General features: G+C 42.9%; 1 protein-coding gene across 8 annotated transcripts in view; it reads left to right on the forward strand.

Moving 5' to 3' along the window:
• MEF2A (myocyte enhancer factor 2A) overlaps nucleotides 1-22,770 on the forward strand; it is a 455,794-nt gene that overhangs the window by 95,750 nt on the left and 337,274 nt on the right. For 5 of the 8 annotated variants that reach the window (XM_069222772.1, XM_069222774.1, XM_069222773.1 and 2 more), the window contains exon 2: nucleotides 20,089-20,283. In XM_069222772.1, the coding sequence (XP_069078873.1) occupies nucleotides 20,230-20,283 (54 nt within the window). In that variant the 5' untranslated portion in view covers nucleotides 20,089-20,229. Of the gene's footprint in view, nucleotides 1-20,088; nucleotides 20,284-22,770 lie in introns of those variants that run through there. The other 3 variants (XM_069222778.1, XM_069222779.1, XM_069222777.1) reach the window with 1 other exon arrangement.

Below are 22,770 nucleotides of genomic sequence, written 5' to 3' on the forward strand. Positions count from 1 at the left end.
CACCCCTGACATGTTGACCTTCAGTCCTCGGATGTGGAAGGAGCATGAGAAGAAAAACACTCTGCACCCATTGGAAGAGTACAATGAGAGGCCCAATTCTTACCATTGGTAGCCACCACAGAAATCTTGCCACTACTGAATGTTGGGTGCATCTAAGGACAATTCGGAAATAGCCACAAGGTTCACTCATGTACCTGTGAGTGTTGATTGTGCTGGATTTGTCACCCCAAAGGGACATTAGCCTCCACCAAAGATTTGCACTGTGACCACTGTGTTGCCAAAGTGTACGGTCAGCATTGGAATCCCTTGGAACCCTGCAAAGAGGACTTCGTTGGACCCCTCCATGGCCAGAGTCGCTCCCACTCACCTGTGGACTGAGGACTTGACCGTTGGACCGCACAGCTTCAGGAGCATCCTTGAGCGTATTTGTGCCTGCATCCTTCAGCATCAGGACCACTTCATTATTGCCTGTGGCGGTCATCCTGTAAAGTTTGGGTCTTGCTCTAAAAACGCTCTCCTGGCCAGGTAACTGCCCTAAGCATCCTCTCTGGCCCTCTGACCTGCTGGACAGTTGCCGAACTAACTTTTCCATACTTTTCAAAAGTTTCCAAAGTCTTTGATGACCTGTTTGCGGTTGATGCTAAAGGTATTAATTCCTTTAAAAATCTATGTCTCCGGAACGCTCTAGTTCGATTTTGGCGACGTGGTCTCTAAAGATACATAAAAATCTAATCTTTTTTTCTAACCTGCTGTCTTGTTTCTTTCATATTGTGTGACTTTATTTCGTTGTTTGGTGGTGTTAAATGCTTTACACATTGTTCCTTTGCTACGCCTTACTTCTGTCAGCCACAGCTACCCAGGGTTAACATTCAAGTTGAGAAAACCTACCTGATTGGACCCAAGACGGTATTTGTGCGTGTACTGCACGGTAAGGCTACTCAGCTATTCATATATTGCACCCCAAATCTTCACAGACTTTCTCTAGAAATCACCAGATGTCACCTGCAAAGCCCTACCCTGACCCCATACTACAGACCATCATTCAGACATCCTTTACAAAGTTCCATTCAGATACCACTCTTCAGAACCCCATCCGGATCGCCGATGAAAAGCTCCAACTAAAACCGCCCACAATGTTGTCGTCTTTGGAGCCATAACCAGCCCCTACTTTCATGCTATTATGTTGTGACTATCTGTGTTTCCTTAATTTGAAAGGGAGTGTGCCAGCACTTCTCAACAGGGAACAGTTACTCTGGGCTAGTGCATACCTGCAATTTTATATTTCCATTTCACTCACAGCCAGTCCCGAATCCTATTCATGAAATACCCACCTATCACTCACCCCTCCCCAAGCCCTACACAGTCTCTTGCTTGAAAGCTGCGGCCAGTATTTCTTTTCAAGGCAACCTAGGACCACAATAACCCTGTTTTTACCTGCGTGACCACTGTTTAGATGTTTTGGCCAGTACAAAAATCAGCATAATGGCCAAAAGCTGGTATTTTTCCCCTTATCACATATTTTAAACAGTAAATATGAGTACAAATTGCTTCAGTTATCAGTCTGTGATCGTTAAGGTTGTCTTAGAACACACTTTTAAAGTAAACAATTAAAAGTAATTTTGAATATTAATACAGATGATTGTATGTACACCTCTGTTTAAGTTCTGTATCTGGGCCTCTGCAAAATCTTAAAACATGAACATATCATCAGCATTTGGAACCAGGCTAATGCAGTCTTAGAAATATTCAAGGCCAGAAGAGCAACAGTGAGATCTGTGAACCTGCAGTCCTCTTCCAAGAGCTTTGCCACTTTTTGAGCTTTAAGGGATTTTGTAGGAACTTTCATAGCAAGCAACACAGCTGGGCTGTGATCCCAACAGCAGTAAAACTGCTTTGTGCGGAGGCAAGAGCAGAGACCACAAAGCCCAGTCTTTTTACTCCGCTTCCTCTCCAGCACCACCAGGGAAGCCACTGTAGTTAATCCTGGTAGGAGCATGCACTGCTGGTGTGAGGTTGGGTGTCAGCTTTTATTCAGATCTAGAGGGCCATTTAATAGGACCGATTGTTCCAACAAATTGTAGAAAAAGGCTACACAGTACCTCTCCAACGGCAACCCACCTACCAACATTTCCTTAAGTCTGAGAACCATCTGTCCATACTGCAGCACTAGCAGAAAGGAGTGGTGGAGTTGGTGCCAGAGCAGGAAATTGGGCAAGGGTCCTTCCTGGTTCCCAAGAAGGGCGGCAGTCTTTGTCCAGTCCTAGACCTAAGGCTCTTAAATTTTCACTCTTGCAAGAAAAAATTAAAAATACTGTCCTTCGTTTTGGTATTCTGGTTGCTGAAAGCGGAAGACTGGGTAATGTCCCTCAACCTAAAGGATACATACTTTTAAATACCAGTCCTGAGTCACACATGAGGTACTGGCTTTTCAGTGTAGGGCCTGCTCAGTACCAGTTTGTTGTCCCCTTGTTTGGGCTTAAATCTGCACCAAGAGTCTTCAAAGGTGATGCCCTTGGTTGCAGCCCATCCCAGGTTATCAGGGATTCAGGTATATCTGGACGACTGACTGCTGAAAACTGGATTGCTGCAGATGGTGTTTCATAACTTGCAGGTGACAGTGTCCCTGCTTTTTGATCTTTGTTTTAATCAGTATTCCTAAATCTCACCTGGAGGACTTTCAGCTCCTCTGTTCTTATTGGCAGTACTGAATATACCATCAGTCTGAGCCTCCCTACTCCACAGAAGTTCTGGGCCATTTGGAGTATTATTTAATTGTTTTGGACAGGGTTTCAGATTATACTCTTGACAATTCTATAACTCCTGGATTCCTGTATCCTACTGGTCACCCATGGATGCGGATATGTAAAGGCCCTTCAGTGGTCTGTCTGCACAAAGGAGATTGGGAAGAAATCACTCTGATCTCCAGGAACACCGGAGCAAACATGAGTTAACGGTCAACAGAGAATAACCTGACTCAAGGGAGGTCTTTCTGTCCTCCTACTAGCTGTGGCCACTTCATTTGGAGGAACAGGCGATCAGAGGCATCTAATCTTCAGAAGAGCAAGTTCTGCATATCAACTCCTCGAACTACAAGCAATTTGGCTAGTGCTCTAAACCTTCCTCCCTTCCCTTAGTGGCCAGTCTGTCCAGATCTTGACGGACAATAGAAACTGAATATGGCATATTAAGAAGCAGAGGGGAGGGGGATCTCACCTTCCATTTTGAATTGCTGAGACTCTGAGCATGGGCACAACAGCATGGGATTTGACTAGTTGCAAACTATTTTGCTGACTTGTTGAACACTGGGTCGGACAGCCTGTGTTGACGTCATCTTGACATCCGTGAGTGAAATATGCATTGCTCAGTGGGGTATGCCTCACGTGGGTCTTTAGCACTCAGGACAGCACCCATTTGCCGATGTATTGAGCCCTGTAGTTGAAAGGGACCTGTATCAGTTGAAGTGGAAGTTTCCACTTCACGGAGTTATCCCATACTTAAAATTCCTCAGGTTCTAAGAACGATTCGCCAAGACTGGGCCCAAGAATCTCACATCGGCCTCGACTGGCTGATAGGCTTAATGTACACAGACCTCCTGCGCCTTTGCCCTGTGTTGTCTTCCATCTTCCTCTCATGGAAGACGACTCCTAGTTGGAGGCCGGTTCTCCTCTCTCCAGACCCTAAATATTCATGTTTGGTGATTGAACTCAGAACTTTTTTCAGCTGCCTTAGGTGGTGGTTGACATGATCCTCTCTCTTGTTGCCCCTACACAAAGTCAGTTTATTTTGGAGAGGGAACAGACTTGTTAGGTGTTGTGTTGAACGCCAGGTTGATCCCTTTATGGCCCATCTGTGGAACATCATACAGTTTGTGTTATTCTTCTTCCAATAAGGTTGAGCAGTGGGTAGGATCAAGGGGTACTTGCTTGTCAATCCCTACAGAAATCTCCGGACGGCACATAAAGCCTGAGAGAATTAGCATGTTTTGACCAACTCTTTTTGCCATGCCTCAATGGGACTTGAACCTTGATCTTAACTTTCCGATGGGCGCCCCGTTTGAGCCGCTCAGTATTTTTTTGTTGAAGACAGTGTTCTTGGTGGTTGTTTTTCTCTGCCATATACTTCTTTCCAGACAAGCTTGTCCTTTTGAACTGAAGCAACTTTCCGCCAATGGTTGGTTGCTCCCTTCCACTTGGGTCAAACTATCACTCTGCCCACATTTTATTTCACCCCACACCCCCAATCCTACAAAGGAGAAGGAGGAACATTTATGCAGGCTGAACTTAGAAGTGTGTTAATGTTTTTTGAAAGATGTATTTATATTAACCACATGATAGAGATCAAGTTGAGATGACCTGCTCTTCATAGGGTATTCGAGCAGCAAAAAAACATGGAAAGGCAGATGAAAAAACAACCTTGTCCCTTTGGATTGTACTAAGCATTAAAATGCGCTAAGCACTTGCAAAGAAAGGAGCTCCCTGAGAAGATCCATGCCCCTTCCAGTGCTGCAAAATCTTTCACTGCAGACTTTGCAAAAGGCGTTGAGGTGACTGAAACCTGCAGATCGTCTTGGGCTTCCCTTCCACCTTATTTATTTTATCTATTAGTTTTATAGAGCGTGCAGTAACCTGGGGATGTCCTGACACTAGCAAACTAGAGCACTCCTTACAGCAACTCACATACGCAATGTCTTCAGATCAATCCTTTGTAAACAAGTGGGTTTTTGGAGCTGTGCAAAATTTTAAGATATTCGGCTCTAGTTGTAACTCTGGTGCAGCTTTGCTTAGCATCACTGTGTGAACTCGGGTGGAAAGGAATGGTCATTTTGTGTGATCCGTTCTTCAGGATTTCCTCACCTGTTCTTCTAGAACTGCCTCCAGGGGTGGGTACTGATTTAAAAATGTATTTCTGAAGTAAGGAGTATGTAGGCAGAAGTATCCATCAGAAGGTAAATAACAAGCATTGGCAAAGCAAAAAAAACAGCAGTGATTCCATCTACGCTGGCTGTGTGATGATAGCGATTTAGTTCCCTTTGAACCATGCTGCACTGCAGCCGCGCTGCTGTATACCATGACTAAAAAACATAAAGCCAATAGATCTCACCTAGGCAAGACCTATTGGCTTTGCCAAGGCTTGTTGTCCTGGGCTCGGGTGGGTTGAGCATCTTTATGCCAATCCAAAATAATCTCATTACAATAAGTGCTTGTCCTACATTGGTTTGTTATATGTGCCTAGCACATCTTTGCCATTCTACTGTGTAACGCTAATGTCTCCTCACTCAGACTTGTACCAGCACCATAAAAAGTATGCACACACATTGACCTGACACTTTACCATATAGTACTGCACAATTTGGATAAACAAAGGGTGCTATAACGCCCTCCGAGTAATGCTGGGGTTTGGGTATGCCACACTGGTGTCTTAGACTCCTGTTATAGTAGCAAGACTGCTGGATTTTGGGTGGCAGCACCACTGAGACTTGGTCTGATCACACTGTGTGACAGTTGTCGGCTTAGCCCTTCTGGCTAGCTAGCAGCACTTTAACAGTACCAAAGGTAAAGGTGGTTTGTGGCAACCTATCACATGACACACTCTTTGGGGAAATCATGGTAGACTAAATCGTACCCCTTTCTCTCATTTATACAAGACTCCTACATGCAAAGATAATGAAACACAACACTATAACACCAGTGACCAGGAAAGAAACACAGGAAGAGTCCCACCATATTATCATATTAGCACCCCTAACATCCCTACCTACACTATTAACTTTTTACATGAGAGCAATAGCAGTGGTAGCCCTAATCCGCCCTTCTAGTCCTGGGAAAGAAGCCCAATCCCCATACCTGTGTTGGAGGTAACGAAAAGGTCTGTTAGTCTGCTTGGAGTCCTCCCACGTAGACAAAGAGAAAGCGTGAGGTTTCAACAGAAACTGTGATGACCTGCAGCATGAGATGGCAAGCTGGCTGTATTTTCTCTAAGTTGGTGGGAACATGTTGTTTCATAATAAAATATATGGTTGTTCGGAGAACTGCCCTGGTGTGACAACACTCAATATTCTGTGTAGGGAAGACATTGTACTCCCTGGACTGGCAATTCCCGGTAAACTATTGTGTATAGCCTTGGAGTAAGCACACAGTAAAATAATAGAACATCGTCACTAAAATCAAGCTATAATAATAAAATGAATAAAATGGCAAGCGTCGAGGTGAGAGGGCACAGGCCTCAGACCCAAGCTTAAATAAATGTGCCTACATAAGTGCTAAAATAACCTCACAACAGGTGCAACCTGTCTGTGCAGTAGTCTGTGCTGCAGTGCAGTCTTTACAGATACCACAAAGGGACTTGCAGTAGGAAAGCAGCGGCATTTGGTACCTTCATGGGTGTGGGGTAGTTTTTCGATATAGTGCTGACTAGCCGCATACTAAAATATTACAGATAGTCATTCCTTCTTCCCAGTGCAGTGATGGTTAGCTGATGTTGTTATCCCAACTCCGAGGAGCTCATTTCATCCACACTGGAAGACTGAAGTGTTAGCAGACTCCAAGTCCAACCTCCGCTGTGGGTGTTTAACCCACTGAGCAATCATGTGAAGTGGGAAGGTGAAGTGGTGAATGGGTGGAGGGAGGCGCGACACACTGTTTTGCATTCTTTACAGGCGGCTCACAGGTGCAAACGCTTAACCTTCAGATATTTTAGAGAGATATAGGGTGACAAAAATCTAGGGAGTGAGGGGGATGGGCCAGAGTCCCATCAGATCTTTCTGGGACCATAGTATGTTGCACAAAGATTCCAGTAGGCCCCTAACCAGCTGAGAGGTCGTGATGCTGTCAGGACAAGTAATGGTGATAGTATATTAAGTGGAAAAAGTCCACAATTTAAAATGATGTTCAAATCTGTGATTGAAGGGTTGCAGTAGGTATTTAACCCACTATGCTACCTTGCTCAAATAGAGAACGAGAATCTAAACACGGATGTGATGGAAGAGGGAGTGTTTGAATGTCTATTTTCGTTCTAGCACCCTTAAGTTGAACGCAAATTTACATGCACATATGGCGAAACAGCACCTGCATCCTTGCACGAAGCGAGAGATGGGAGATTTCAGTCACAATTTAAATTCAGCTTCAAATAACACAGTAACACACAGTTTTGCGTGATACTCAATGCCTCAAGTAGAGCATTTACGGGATACATCCCTACACACATTCAAGAGTAAACTGCGTGCAAGAAAATTATTAATTTGAGTCCGTTGTGTAATTAATTAATATTGATTTGAAAATACCAGCATGCAAAGTGACTGACGGTTCCCCACGTAACAGTGCAGCATTACAGTGATGCTGCAGGTTTACTGTGATTAGAATGGAAAATGTGGGACTTGGTAGGAGAGGGCAAGCAACAAAGGGACAAGAGGGGGGTGGAGGGGTTAGTGGTAGACGAAACGTGTGTGCGTCACAAATGTAATAATGTGAAAGCAAAATCCACCTGTCCTCCCCCAAAAAGTGGTCGGGAACGACTGGTAAAATGAAACCAGCTGCCATTGCTGACAAATGAAAAACAAGCATTTGCAGTGCAATGGATCTCACATTTGTTTGACTTTGAGCTTTCAGCGTTGTAAAGTCCTAACTGGACTTTTCTTGCCACATAAATTGAAAATGAAAAGTAATACAGTTTTACATAAGCAAGTCGATTCAAAGCGCCAAGCCATGGCATGGAGGAGCACACAGAAGGAAACAGACGTTTGCTCGCAGTCAGACATATCAGCAGCTACGCAATTATCTGTTAACAGGGTCGATGCAAAGCACTCGACTACTGCCCAGCGAGATCGCGCTGCATAGGAAATAAAAAGAAAAAATAGTCCAGAAACCATGTGGAGAACATGGAGCCTCGTATGTTTTCAGTTGTTAACCGGTGCTCTCAAGGAGCGATAAACAGCGGAAAAGGAATGACGTATGCATGCCTTTCACAAATTATATCAAGTGAATTTTAAAAAGACAAGCCAACAAAACTGATGGGCGTGATTAAAAGCCCATAGAGAGATTACAAAAGAAGCCACAGCGCTAGCGCACCCGACCCTAACAAAGAAATGAGAGACAAGGTAGCCTTCCAGTTGTAAGTATTACATTGGCTCTAAGCCCTTTTTAGACTTCATTTAAAAGAAAAACTAGACGATGGAGGAGCCTCTCAATTTTGTGAATGTGCTGTATAAGTGTAGTTTCATGGCTTACCTATCCTGAATCCCAACTGCTTTGTTTTTTGCATCCTTTAAAAGCATTCTTGTAAACTATATTTGGTACAAGGAGAGACAGAGGGAAGCATAGCATACAAAGTACTATGCTGACCAAAAGGGGAGGCTTAGCATTGCCGGACATGTCAACATACTGCAAGGCCTGCCAGCTACGAGTCCTAGTGGAATAGTGTGCTAGGGAATGAGACACGTCCTGGTTGCATATGGACAGGGTGATTGCCAGTCCATATTTATGGGATTTGGTATAGTGATAAAAGAATAAGAGACCCCCCTTCCCCCAATATGTCAATCTGGGAACACCAACAAATAAGGTGGTAAGAGTCTGGGAGGAGGCTAACAAAACAGGCACTGTAACCACATATTCCCCCTCCACAAGCACACCAATTCACTTTAACCCGTTGGTCACACCAGCTCTCACCCAAAGCCCATTTGAGGTGTGGAGAGATGGGACTGTCTCATGGTGGGAGACTTCTTGCACAGGGGTACAGCAAAAACTTTTGAGGAATATAAAACAGATTTCAGGGTGGGGGGACCGAGAGATTACAATATGCCCAAATCAGACACTTAGTTATTCACTTAAACTTAAAAGAATCGATTTTGAAGGACCTGACTCCAATGGAGAAATACCTGAGAATGGCTAAGGGTGAAATCGCTCCCTTTGAGCCTGTAAACACTGTACTCTTAACCGATTCAGTACCCCAGACGCATCCATAAGCTTAAAGGTGGGCAAACATTCTGGGAGACTGCCCCCTCAGATAGAAAGTGGTCGCACACTTGGAGAGATCTTAACGTCACCTGTTGTATAGCAGGCTAGGGAAGCGGATTACAAAGTTTTATATGACTGGTGTATGTACCCTATGAAACTGCATACACTTTACCCAACAGCTAGTCCACTATACTGAAGAGAATGCGACGACTTGGGAGACCAATTACATATATGGTAGACATGTCCTAAGACATGCCCCTTCTGGACAGCAGTCCTGTCAGGCCTACGTTCCACGCTAGGGTACCCGGTCACAGAGCTGCTGGGATTAATTGTCTTTGGGGTTACAGCGAGTGACTCCTTGTATCCATCCAGGTCAGACAAAACGTCCATTTGGAACAGCCTGTGGGCTGCGGAAACAACCATTGCAGCCTCCTGGAAGAAAAGTAACCAGCTGGATATTAATCAGTGGCACGCCTGCATAGGGCCACTTATGGCCATGGAGACACAACAAGACTCAGTGGGGACGGTGGGATACTCAAAACGGTGTGGGAACCCCTGTTGGAATACTTGCTGAAAGGAATCCCGACCAGAGTACTATCACCAAGATTTAAGGCATTGAACCTATTTTGTGTGAGGGCTGGGGGTGGGGAGTAGCGGAACTCTATAGCTAGTGTATGGTGTCCACATATCGGTAATTCTTCTGGTTTGTGGAACATCTGCCCGTCTAGTGAAATTAGACAAAGGCACAAACATACTCTCCATTAACGAGGAATCAGATGTTATACAATAGAGATCAGTCTCACTGAATGCCCCAGGGGGACTGGGAAATCGCCGGAATGTATTAAAACACTGAGTTGGGTTACTGTATGTGTTAATAGAAGGGTGGAGGCTCGTCTGTTTGCTATACCCTGGAAAGAAGGGGCCATCTCCCTGTCCGATTTGTTTGTTACTTCTTGCACTAAAATTAATAAAATACTTTGTTATAAATAAAAAAAGAAGATCTCCGCGACAGTGAAACCTAGTTACCTGCTTTTGGTAACAGTCTTTATGATGGATACTGTCTACCTGCAGATTCCTCACCAGCCCCACTCAACTCCCCTTCCTGTAGTAAGGTTCGTAAGCTGATTTTGCACAAGTGTAGGTTGGTCATTTTCTTTGAGTGTGATAGTGTGTGGCATGATTTAACATGTCTGAAGTCTTTTGTATATACAAAGGGACTATTTTAGAGCATATAGCCCACGCTGCTTTTGTTTTGACTCGGACTTCCAGCAGACTTCTCTGTGCAACTAACAAATTAATGTGCAATCAGTCTTCCACTAACATCCCCCATTCACAGAACTAAACAACAGGCTGCTTTTCAAACCTAGTAACCTTTTTAAATTGAATGTTTAGTAAAAGAGCCTTTGTATTGGGACACCCTGGTGCATGTTGGGGTCTACAGTAGATTTCTGACATTCTGTATAAGTAAGTAATAAGTTTATTGCATGATTACTTGAAATCATTGCACATGTAAACATTTAAAAAATCCATATCAGCATCAAAACTCATATCTGCCTATGTATATCACACTATATTGCACACATAGAACAGAATAAAATCACCATAAGTCAGTATTTGTCTACGTATGAACAGTAAAAAATGCCCCATCTTGATGTAGCTAACTTTTCAATAGTCAATGGAAAAGGATGAAAAATGTGATATCAATAGTGAAAATACTGCAGTGTTAGCAAAGTGCCAGAAATCAACTACCTCCCATAGGATATAAACCTCTTGACAATCCCACCAACACGAAATGTTAAAACAGGGTGCGTTATGAAGCACTGTCGTAGAAATCTTAAATCAGTAAAAAAAGTAAAAGTGCAGATGCATAAACAGTTTTTTCCATCATTCAAGTTATTCATCTGTGATAGGCCAATAAAGTGTGTAAGTACTACCTACTATCTTTCAGATCATTTCCCTAATTTTAAGAAGGTACTATAACTCTGTTAAGACGCTATCTTATTATAGATTGACATAGTGCAAATTCATAAACAGTACTTTCCCACCACTCAGGTCGTCCTCCTGGAATGTGCCATTAAAGTGCGTAAATAATGTATGCTATCTTTCAGGTCATTTCCCTACAATAAGGAGGTACTATACCTATCAGGCACTATCTTATCGCACATTGCCATAGAAGTCAAAAATAGATTAAAATAAAAGTACATACCATCATAAGATTGTCCTCCTAAAATAAGCAGGTAAAGTGCATAAGTAGTCAAAAAATAGATTAAAATAAAAGTGCATACCATCACAGGACCTTCCTCCTAAAATGAACAGGTAAAGTGCGTAAGTATTACGTATTGTCTTTCATTCATTACTGGTAATTTGCTTAACCTGTATTCGTGGCTATTGTTTGCAACAAAAACCGTTAGAATACAGTAAATCCTAGACAAAATACTGAGTTACCGTGGAGGAAGCAGCCATTTTAATAATGAGGTTCCTTTTCATGCCAAGCTGCCCCTACAAGTTGCTAACTTTTGCTGACCACGTGCATACTGTAGAGCCCTGCCAGCTCTGGCAAAAAAATTCCCAAAGCAGGCCAGCTCCATGGGGGCCACCGTTGTAAATGTATATTTTAAGGAGTCTGTACATGTTCTCAGGCTGTATTTCAAAAATAAGGGTTTTAGTAGTAATAGTCTTTCTGAGGCCAGGCCCGGAGAGCAGCATACGTTTACACAAAGTGCATTCTTGCAGATAGATGTGGAGACTTCCAGTGGCATTTGTAGTCCCAAGCAGGGAGAGTTAATAGCTGCATCCGCAGAATACTCTGAAAGGCTCGAGCTCCCAATGCCGCTTTCAAATACAGTTGGCCACTTATAGTCGCATACGACTCCACTACACCCTCCGCGCCACTGATGTTCTTGATGCTAGCAAGATCGCTTTCCGTTGAGGCTCACACCCCATGCTCCTTCAGTCTTTTTTAGGAGAGCCATCGTTATAAGAGGGCCTAGTACATTGGAAGGGGGCAAATTAAAAAGTTCCTCTGCACTTCTAAGATAGCCCAATTACTGGAATTATCTGTAAACGTTATTTTCAAGAGCGCCCTCAGACTATCAGTGTTGGCCCTGCAAACATGATGATAAAACTTAATTACATCCATTTTGCATTCCATATACATAATTACTAGGTCAAATTTCAAGCGTATCCCTGCATGCCTGGTGGATCTAGAAATCTGAAATATTTTTTTATAGGCTTTTATCTGTCAGTTCTCAAGCAATGCAGTAAGCCTGCCGTGATATGCAAGATGCCTATAGGAAATTGTTGGTAGTTTTATCTTAATGACTCTCCTCATTGCATCTGAGGTTGGAGATTCAAGCCGATGGTTAAGTTTGGATAGAACATAGGTAATTCTCTCCGCTTTTGCTGCCGGTGCCGTTTCTTCCCCAAGTTCCAGTCCATTTGATGTTTTTTAGGTTGGCGGTTAAAAATAAAAACTTTAGTTTTATCCGCATTTGCCTGTAATGCATTTTTTTCATTATAACATTGTAATATATCCAGACCCCTTTTCAACCTTAACCAAGTCTGAGCAAGCAGGACCAGATCGTCAACATACTGGATTATGGGGAGCACAGTCTGACCCAGTTTCGGGGGTAATGCATTTCCCTTAAGCAACTCCACACCCAGATTGGTATTATAAAGATTGAAAAGAGTCGGGGCAATAACACAGCCTTGCTTTAAACCTCTATTAGTATAGATGTGCTTTGTTGTTTGTGTTTGAGATATTTTAATTCACACCCATGGGTCAGAGTAAAGCACAATTATAGATGCCAGCAACTTTATGGGATTCCCCCACGCAGCTAGTTTCTTCCAGAGAATATGGCGCTCAACACCATCAAAAGTCGCACTATAATCAATGAAGCAGGCAATCAGCGGCTGGGATGGAGAGTTCTGTGCTTTCTGACCTAGGTATGAGAGGGCAAGTTCATTGTCTCTTGTAGAAGAACAAGATCTGAACCCATTCTGGTATATTGGTATAATATTATTTTCAGTGATCCAACTTTCAAGCTCTTGTAGGAGCACTTATGCAAAGGTCTTGCCATCCACATCCAATAGTGCTATCGACCTATGATTTTTGGGTCAGGTAATATCCCCTTTTTTATGAATTGGGTACAATATTGACCCTTTCCAGGCCTCGCAATCACAGAAAAATGTAGACAATCATTAAATAAAGTAGTCAAAGGCTGGACCCACAAATCATGATCGGCACTAAAGATGCTTCCTGGAGCCATCACGCTGAATACTGCGAAGTATAACTTGCACTGACTTGGCAGTGACATTTAACGACCTGTTGTTAAGGCCATCTAGTACATGTTGAGGCCCTGCGGTGCCATGAGCATCTACATAATCTGGATCCACGTAAAGTTTTTCCACATGGCTTTCCTAATCACAAACAGAAACCATACTATCTTTGCTGGCAGATGTATGTAGCAGAGTGTTGACATGGTCCCAAAATTATCTGCTTTTCCTTGGTAACATCAATGCATGTATTCGTTTTCAACATTCTTCTGTGTCCTTTATCTTCAATTTCCAAATTACTTTCTTATGCTCCTTCCTTGTCTGCCTTCTTAGGGCTTCCACAGCAGGGGTTTTATTTTTCCTATATTGTGATTCTGCCTTCCTGCCTGCATACCTTTTAGCTACGTTGATATTCCTGGGATGCTAAGAACTCGTCAGCTTCTCTTCTTTTGGCCACTGATTGCCCATGCTGTTTGGAGCTATTAACTGCATGTTTGGAGCTATTAACTGCATCATGGAGTTTATTAATCTTTATTCCCCACTGGTCGGTCACCCGACTTGTCCCAGTTTCGAGCATTAGTGGGCTGTTGGCCTGTTTCCATAGTTCATACCGTACCCCATTTAATCTGTTTAGTCCAAGGACATAAGCTGGATAATAGCTTCTTCCCACTAGCTGTCCAGGACTGATGCCTCGCGACTTCAAGGTCAGTTCATATTGCCACAGGATTATGATCGCTTTCAGGTCTATTAATGACCTTATGACTTTACGTCCTTTTAAGTACAATATTGTTGGCTAGATGCCAATCTAATGTAGAGATATTTCTGAATTTTGGTAAGTCTTCCAGTGACAATTTCACTGTGATTAGTCGTTCTCAGCTCACCCTTCTGTATAGTGTCTTGCACCTTTTCCAAGTTGTTGAAGTTGGGACCATCAAGCAGTATCAAAGGATTATGCTACATATCTTCCATACAAACCAGGGTGCTGAATACCTGACCTGACCTGGCTTGGAACGTTGTACCTCTAAATCCTTGCTGATTTCGCAGGATAGCTTTGTCGCCCATTTACATGGAATATTACAACATTGTCACGCACACAATAAATATGAATAAGAAGGCAGGGCAATTATTTAAAAAAAAAAAAAAAGCGGTTATGGGCGTCTTTCAATTATAGAATGATAAATTGAAGCCCAAGACTGAAAATCTCGAGCTTTGACTATACTGTAAATGTTTAACGAAATCTCATACGTTTTAAGCCTCTTTATATGAAAACATACTCAATTTGAAATGGAATATACACCCTCTTAAGGTTTATGTGATTTTACATTTGAAGGCACATTGGACCTTCATCTACCTTGCACTGATAAGTCTAACCTAAATTCCCCAGAGAAAATAGACAGTTTCGGAGTCTAGATACAGGTGATAGCACTTCTTGATGGTGAAATAATTGTGCAGTCGTTTAACAGCACCTAATTCTACTTACATTCTTAGCTCATGAAGAAGTTGGAGTGGACGTTGTTGTACATTGTTATTGACTGCTGACTGTTTATAATTTTATTTAACAAATAATGACAGAATAAAGTAGATTTTCAGATATGTCTTGATATGTAAAGCCATAGGCTCTTAGGGTGTACTTTATTTTTTAATCACTGTAGCATTAGACCTGTCCATGGTGTTGGAATTGTTATTGTTCAAATCACTGTATGTGCCCTGCGAGTGAGAAGGGTCAGTCACATGCAGAAATATGCTCCTGGAGTAACATACCAATGGCCTTCTATGATATGAAACTGTTCAATTATGTTTTTTTTTATAAATAAAGCAAAGTCGAATTCATATTGAAGTCAAATGAGTGTTTTGTGTTCAGTAGTCACCAAAGGCTTCCATGTCACTTCTGTCTTAACACAGTCGAAATATTTCAGTGTCATAGGGTATGAAGGTACTGATTGACAGAACTAGCTTCATGTTGAAAGTATGCACTTAAGCAAAAAAATGCTATCTCTGGAACAATTGGTTATAGTAAGCAATCACTTGTAAATTTCCTTTACAGATGGATGAGGCTGTCATGTTGTTGGGGTTAGAGGTTCGCTAAACAAAAGGATCCTAAATCATGTACATGCGCCACCCTTGCAGTGCCATGGAGCCTGGTCTCTAGGGAGTCCTTCTTAAAGGTTGTGTGTATTGTTCCCTCTTCCAGCCCCCTGCTCCCCCCCCCCCCCAAACCTCAAACAGGTCTTCCATAATCTGAGACCAAATGAGGACAAGGCAGCATTGACACAGTTCAGTTTCTGAGCGCAGTTGTCAGTTTTGCAGAGGTGCTTGGACTGGCAGCCTGTGACCCAACCTTTGCACCAACTAGCAGGGTCAGGGAAGTCTTAGTATGCCTATGACATACTCTCTGCTCCTACCCCAAGTCTGAGGGCCATAAGATGTTATAGTGGATGGCGTTTAGTGGGTGCTTGGGCATAACACAAGGTGTTCTTGATGTATAAGAGCTTTCCCCGTTTGTGAACTGAAGTTTTCTTGAACAGAGTCATTGTTCACCTGCAGTTTTGTTTTTTATAGTTGAGTGATTTCTTTACTTCTCTGGAGGGATGACTGGTGGAGATATTTGAGTGATTTTGGTGGTTCTCAGGTTTGTTGCTGGATGGGCACCCTTAAGGCAGCCTTCATGGCTGACATGCAGATGAGCAGTTTTTGTTTGTGCCACAGTACGTTCTTGGTGTAAACAGTGGTAGATTTCACCAGTCAGAGAAATCCCAGTTAACCATTGGGTTGAATGCTGTGTCGCTGCATTGAGAAATGTGGTAGAGGAGGTGGTCAATGGAGATGAATGAAGGTAGTACACTGCAAGTGACAAGTTTTGATCAAGATGAAGAAATGTATTGAAGCAGGATGGTCGGGGAACGTTTCAGGGACTGAAGGACGAGTTGACATATGAGAATGGAACTGGTGGTGTGGGGGTGAAAGCGTGGTCCTAACCTTGAAGTTGAGAAAAATAAGTACTCTAGGTTTTCATGAGAGATACCTGGATGTCAACAAGTTGAAAAGGAGGGTTAAAGATGTCTATTGGTGACTATGAATAGCTAAGGATGTATTGTGCATTGTAGAAGTCTGTGTTTCATGTGAGAGTGCAGATAAGTCCCAGGTATCCTTTTGACCAACAGCCCCCTCCCCGCCCCCGACCCCTTATGCCTTGGTGAAAAGATTAACAATATTATGGCACCTGTGGTCAAAGAGTGTCGAGATGCCATGTACTTGATAGTTATGGTAGATGACTTCTCCAAAGGGGTGGAGGTCAAAGTGGTTGAAAGGGTGGCTGCAGAACGCATTATACAGTTCATGGATGGAATTTTTCATAACCGAGGATCTTCTGAAGTGCTTTGTGAGTTACAGCAGCCCCCAATTCAGATCTGAGATTATGGGTATTTTTTTTTTTTTAAGAGGAATGGGCTTAAGCACAGGTCTGCCTTGGTATAATGGTAGGTTAGAGACTTTATAGTTGTTAAAGAATATTGTACAGTTGGCATGGAGAAACAAGTTAAACAAGAAAGTCAAGCGGATACTGTTAGTCTATTACAGGCTTCTCCAATGAGCTACTGGTAACTCTCCAGCTGTCTGTAAGTAGTTCTCCTGTGTGGAGCCCAGTGAACTAAATACACCTTTTCTTGGCTAAATTAATATATCCATCCCAAAATTGAAAACTTGTATCAAAGACAAAAATGTGTGCATTTTCAGAATTCATAAGTGGATGTCTGGAGAAAATGGTTTAATTTCTAAAGTATATTTAAAGCTGATATTTGAGTGATAAAAATGAAATGGTGTTGAGACTTGGTGCTAGGAGCATTGCAATTATGGCTGGTATGTGTTACAACGTAGAGGCGTTACACAGGTATTTTTTATGTCACTGTTAGCAGCTGTGCCTGATGCACGGAGTGATGATAGCTGCTGGTAGTCTTGCATATTATGACGACTAATGTAATCTTGTCTGATGTGGTTGCTATTATACCGCTAATGATAATAGTAGCTTGGCTCCTAATAGTGTGATAGAACATACCGCTTTCGAACTAACGGGAGAGCGCACACCGTTCTCCAGGGTTGAAAAAGGGCTGAATGGGGAGGAGTAAATGTGTGCAATGGGTTCCAGATGAAGTCAAGAAAAAGAATTGATTGTGTTCAAAATGCATGTGGAACCTATTCTGATCACAAACGCTGTGTGAAGTTAATGGTTGCCAAACAGTAGTGGTGAGAAGGGATATAACGGTACTGAATGGTGACAGCACATTACTTGGTCCGTACAATGTTGAGGAGCCGTTTCGCAATTCTGCTTCATTGATGTAAATGTAAATTAGCACTTGTATAGCGCACTACTCACCCGTTAGGGTCTCAAGGCGCTGTACTCATACCGCTATGGAACCCCTCCTGGCTTTTCCCTGTGAGGCGCCCACTCCTGAGCACCTCCAGGGTGAAGCCAGGCATCCAAGCGCTGTTGGGGCCGTTGTGGAGATTAAGCAAGCTATTGCCCAGAGTTGCAGAGTGGGACCCATGAATTAGATTAGGCACCGAGGCGAGAATTATCTGGTCAAGGGGAATTGAGCCCAAGACCTGCCGAAGCGGGACTTGAACCCTGGTCTTGAGCCAGATCTCTGCTTCAGGGTCTGCCGCTCTAACCATTGAGCCACACTTCTCCACCTTGATGGATGGAAAGATGTGGCATTTGAGTATTCACTGAGGAGGGTGCACAAGAGGCGAGGTTAGTTGGTGAGCGAGGGAAACAATTGCACTTGGCTATAGAATGTGTGTGTGAATATGAGTAGTTGTGGCAGTGAAGTGTCTGATGGTAGTGAGGTGGAGGTCGAGGACGTGCCAGTTGCTGCTGATGGTGGTGGTACAAATGGCTCCCTTGGGGGTGAAGGTACCACTGGTAAATTTGGCATAGCGATAGTTGGGACAAAGAACGGGACCTTTTATGTTTGTGAATAAGGGTTAATCTTCATTTTATAATTACGTTTCCTTATAATGTATTATATATTTTTTTCCCTGTAGCTGCTGTTCCTTCCCTGTTCCTTATTACATTACGTGTAGTTGTCCGGTCTCTCTGAATTTTCTTTATTGTGTGTGTGGGGGGGGTGTATTATGGTGTGTATTGTCTTTGGCAGCAGGAATTTTCCATGCGGAGTATCCCCTTTCTTGCATCGATTAGTGTGTTCTAAGGGGAGCTGGGCAGTTGGGAAGGAGCTGCATGCAGGTCTAGGGTTCCCTAGTAAAGGATTACTTCCTGCACTGACATTGTGATCCTACCCTACAACCTCTTGACTTTTTTATAACGATGTTTTTATGTCTTCCGATTAACAACGCTTGCCTCATGTATTAAATGTTTTTCGCCAAAGACGAAATACTGCACTTTGGACACGCACAGGAAATACGGTTTTGCAGACAAGGCCCAAAACTTGGCTGAACTAGCCTAGACTCCATCTTGTATTTCTGTGTGTCCATGTTTTAATTTCTCCTCATCACACGTAGCAAAATGTGCAGTAATGAAATGCTGTACAGTCACATGCTGTTCTTGAAGAACCCAAAGGAAGCTCCCTACCAAATGTAATTGTTCAAACCCTTCCCTGCTTGCTCTTTGTAGTTTATACATTCAGTGAGGCGGCCATTGCTTTTTGGGGAACCAGGTTTGTATACTGTCACATCCGATGACATTAGATCGAGAAAAGACTAATAAATATTCATCTAGGTTGGGATGGTGCAATGTACTGTTGCTTTTCTGTCTGTATTATGATTGAGTCTTGTTACATTTAATTTATTTAATGCTATGTGATTTTTATTGTGTTTATAACGAGCCATATTTGGGGGTGAGCCGTGCCTGGTTTGCCCTGCCTCGGAGGGCGGACCCTTGTGGTCTGTCTCTTGCTTAGGACTTAAAATATTTTCTCGGTGAGACTTGACTATGTCACAGCTCCTGATCCTTATGCTAAATCCCTGCATATGGATTATTATGCAAAATTATTAATAATTTTTGCCTTCTGTAATACTTTAAATATTTAATAAACTTTCATGGTTTTTTCTTACTCATCTCAGGAAAGCTTATTTAAATGCATTCATTTAATTATTTCGCTGTCTGTATGGTCTTGTTAGGCGAACATTGCCTCATGTTCTTGAGGACAACGCAGCTTCCGATCTTGCACAGGCGCTTTGTTATGTTTTAGCAGTTTATCAAAGATAGCGTCAACAACAACTTCTAAAGAAAGTTCAGAGTTTTAAATGGAAATATCACTTTGAGAATATTTTGTTGACCGATTTTAAGTTCCTAAACCAGGTGGACTTCACTAAACCACTCTCATCGGCTACCACACAAACACTCTAATTTTGTAAGTGTCCTTTCATTCCTGAAATGCTTTTTTACTTTCTCACTTTCTCCTGATTACATGTGGAGCTCTCTGCTGCCTAGGATGAGTCTAGTTCCCGCTGCACAAAACCACAAATAAGAGAAATATAAATGACATGAGAACTGCAGAGTGGGATACTGTTGGAAGCTTTGATTGGACCTGCACGTATTTGCCGCTCTGTTTTGAATTCCTTACCTCTTGCTGATGCACAAGCTATTAATGCATAAAATACTTTATCTCGGTGTGTTAGCCTTACCAACCTGGGGTTGATGCTTAAAAACTGGCAACATGATTGATAAACATAATGAAATGCGAAAATGGAGAGCTGTTTGTCCCATTTTTCCTTTTAACGGGTATTAAGCCTGTGTGAATACTAATTTGTCACCTTGTGATAGATGTTATTCTGTATTGTTGGTAGAGCTGTCATTTAAAATCTCCACATTAATGATGTAGGTGTTAATGTATATCTTTTTCTCTAGGCTGTGTCAGGAGGACTGGAATCTCTTGTGGAATGTTGGCAGGGAAACGCTGAGAGTAACGCCATACCATGCGCTAGGACATCCCTGAGCTGCCGCTGTTTGAATTAAATTGTTCGTGGTCGGAGAAAGAAAGAAGCGACAATGGGACGGAAGAAAATTCAGATAACGCGGATTATGGACGAACGGAATAGGCAGGTGAGGAAGACGGCACGTTCCTATGTGTTTTTTTTTTTTTTTTATATTTTTGTTGTTCCTCTTTTTCCTGGTGCTGCACTTGCCATTTATATGGACAGGTCTTGGGTTAGTTATTCCGTAGGTAGTGTCCACAAAGCCTAACCTTTCTTCCGTCCACCAAACGCACACAGGTGTGATCTGCCGTCTTGTATCTCAGTTCAGCTTGTGTATGTTTCACAGTATCAGTAGGTGACTCGGGAGCATTCTTTCCCTCAGTGCCTGTGTAGTCCCTGTCCCAGTGTTGGGGCGTCCCCAGGGAGTGAGACATGTGTCTGTTGCTTTGGACGTCTCTTCAGTTTATCGGGTCTCTTCTGTTTATCGGGTCCCAGTCCGTGGATTGGAGTGGGACTCCTTAGAAGTCAACGACGACAGACCCTCTCTGGCCCTTACCCCTAACAGATTTATCAACAGATTTATCATCAGGTCTCCGTTTGGGCTGCACCTTTTTCCCTATTGCACAGCACATAAATTAGTGGCTTAAAATCTTTTAGGTGCCGGAAACGGTGTACATATCTGAAAATCCGGTCACCCTAGATTGAGTAGTTCTGCAAACGTCATAAATCGACAAACCTAATCCTTAATTGTTCTTTAATCTAACCAGAACTCTGAAAAGACAAATAAGATTGTCATTCACAAGGATTTCTTACACATTCATGGCATACTGTGCTAAAACCTGATACAAATATTTTTGTTACAAACTAGAATCTGTGCATTGAAATATTAGGTAGAATAGTATCTTATTTAGTAGGCTTCCATTAAAAAAAAAGGTTCTAGCTGCTACTTCACTCAGAACTTACTGAAAATTAATGGGGACATAGAGCATATTTGCTAAATTTCCACCTCCTTGCTTTTAAAACGACATTTTAAGAATGGAAAGTTTAAAAATGTGCAGTTGACAAAAAGACACTAGCACGTAAATGAGAACTACTGACAGATCAGATTAATTTTTAGCCTTAGGCAGTGATTACCAATTTGCAATTGTATCTTATGCTTAAAGCAAGTCAAGCTTCAAAATGAGCTGTAAGACTCAATTTTGCTCCACACGCTGCTGCCTTGTTGCACCACACACAATGAAGACTGTATTCTCCTGAACTTGCAAGAAGCATTCATACACTTAGCCACACCCACCACCACACAGAGAGGACCCAACACCACACTCTGACACTTACACAGTCCTGCAACCACCCTACCACCAATCCACACTTGCATGCATGTTCTTCAACTTCCTCTCACTCGACAAACACGATATGGGACCTGCTGCACGACAGTCACAGTTATCTACTGGTTCCTCCTGGAAACCTGGCTCAACTCTGCATTGCCACCTGACATCTTCAAAGTCATCCCCCCTGGCTTCAAGATTGCCAGGCAAGACAGACTTCAAAAGCAAGTAGGTGAAATCACTATCAGCCACAAGAGTATGATCAGCTGCACCACGTCCACGGACATGCTATTTTCCAACATGGAACCCCTGTCGTTCAAGCTCCCTGTTACACCCATCTTCACCTTAAGTGACACACTCATTCACAGATCACCAGGGCTGCGCACCAACTTCAAAAACACCATCATGGATTTTGTCAAACCACTTGCCCTCAATACTAGCAGTAACATTCTACTCTGAGACCTGAACTTCCTCCTGGAAGGCCAAGCGGACCCCAACTCAAGAGCTCTCATTGAAGACCTTTGAATCCTTGGTGTCCCCAACGAGTAAAGGTAGTTATCCACGACACAGGATACCCCCTGGACCCTATTTTCTTCAACTTTGGCAATATCTGAGTCAACAAGCCTACACAAGTTTCTTGGACAGACCACAATCTTGTCAGGTTCAGCATCCCTATCCCTATCCCAGTCCAACGCACCGTCACCAGACCAGACTGCCAAAACTGGAACAGTTTCACTGCCAAGTAACAGACCACCGCTCTCAACACCCACTGACATGAACACAGCAACAACCTTCTCAAAGCTACCAAGAATTTTATCAATTGGATCACCTCCTGTGCTGACTCCCTGACCCCCTCAAACACAATACAACAAGATCCAGACAAGTTGGTACACTGAGGAACTCTGACTGTGAAAGGACCCTGCAAACAGCTGGAGTGTAACTGGAGAATGAGCCAGGATAATGCAGACAGCAGCACGTTCAAATCAGCCCTGAGACTGTGGCACCACCAGAACAATCGGAAGTAAATAAATATTTGCCATTCTGAAAGATTTCACCTCCCCACCTGCCGCCTCCAACTCTATCACTGCCTCGCTGGACCTCTGCAACAGTCTCTCTCAATTCTTCAGCAACAAAATCACTCCCATTACCAGCAAATTCAGCCTGCAACTGGACCTGACCGATCTTGTCAAACTCCTCTTGATCTTATACAAAGAATCAATGCTAACCAAATGGCCTGTCAAACTGCCGCCACCATGAATTCCATACTCTCAGGGGCACGTTGGACCTCT

Source organism: Pleurodeles waltl, chromosome 3_1, assembly GCF_031143425.1.
Source record: "Pleurodeles waltl isolate 20211129_DDA chromosome 3_1, aPleWal1.hap1.20221129, whole genome shotgun sequence".
Taxonomy (NCBI): domain Eukaryota; kingdom Metazoa; phylum Chordata; class Amphibia; order Caudata; family Salamandridae; genus Pleurodeles; species Pleurodeles waltl.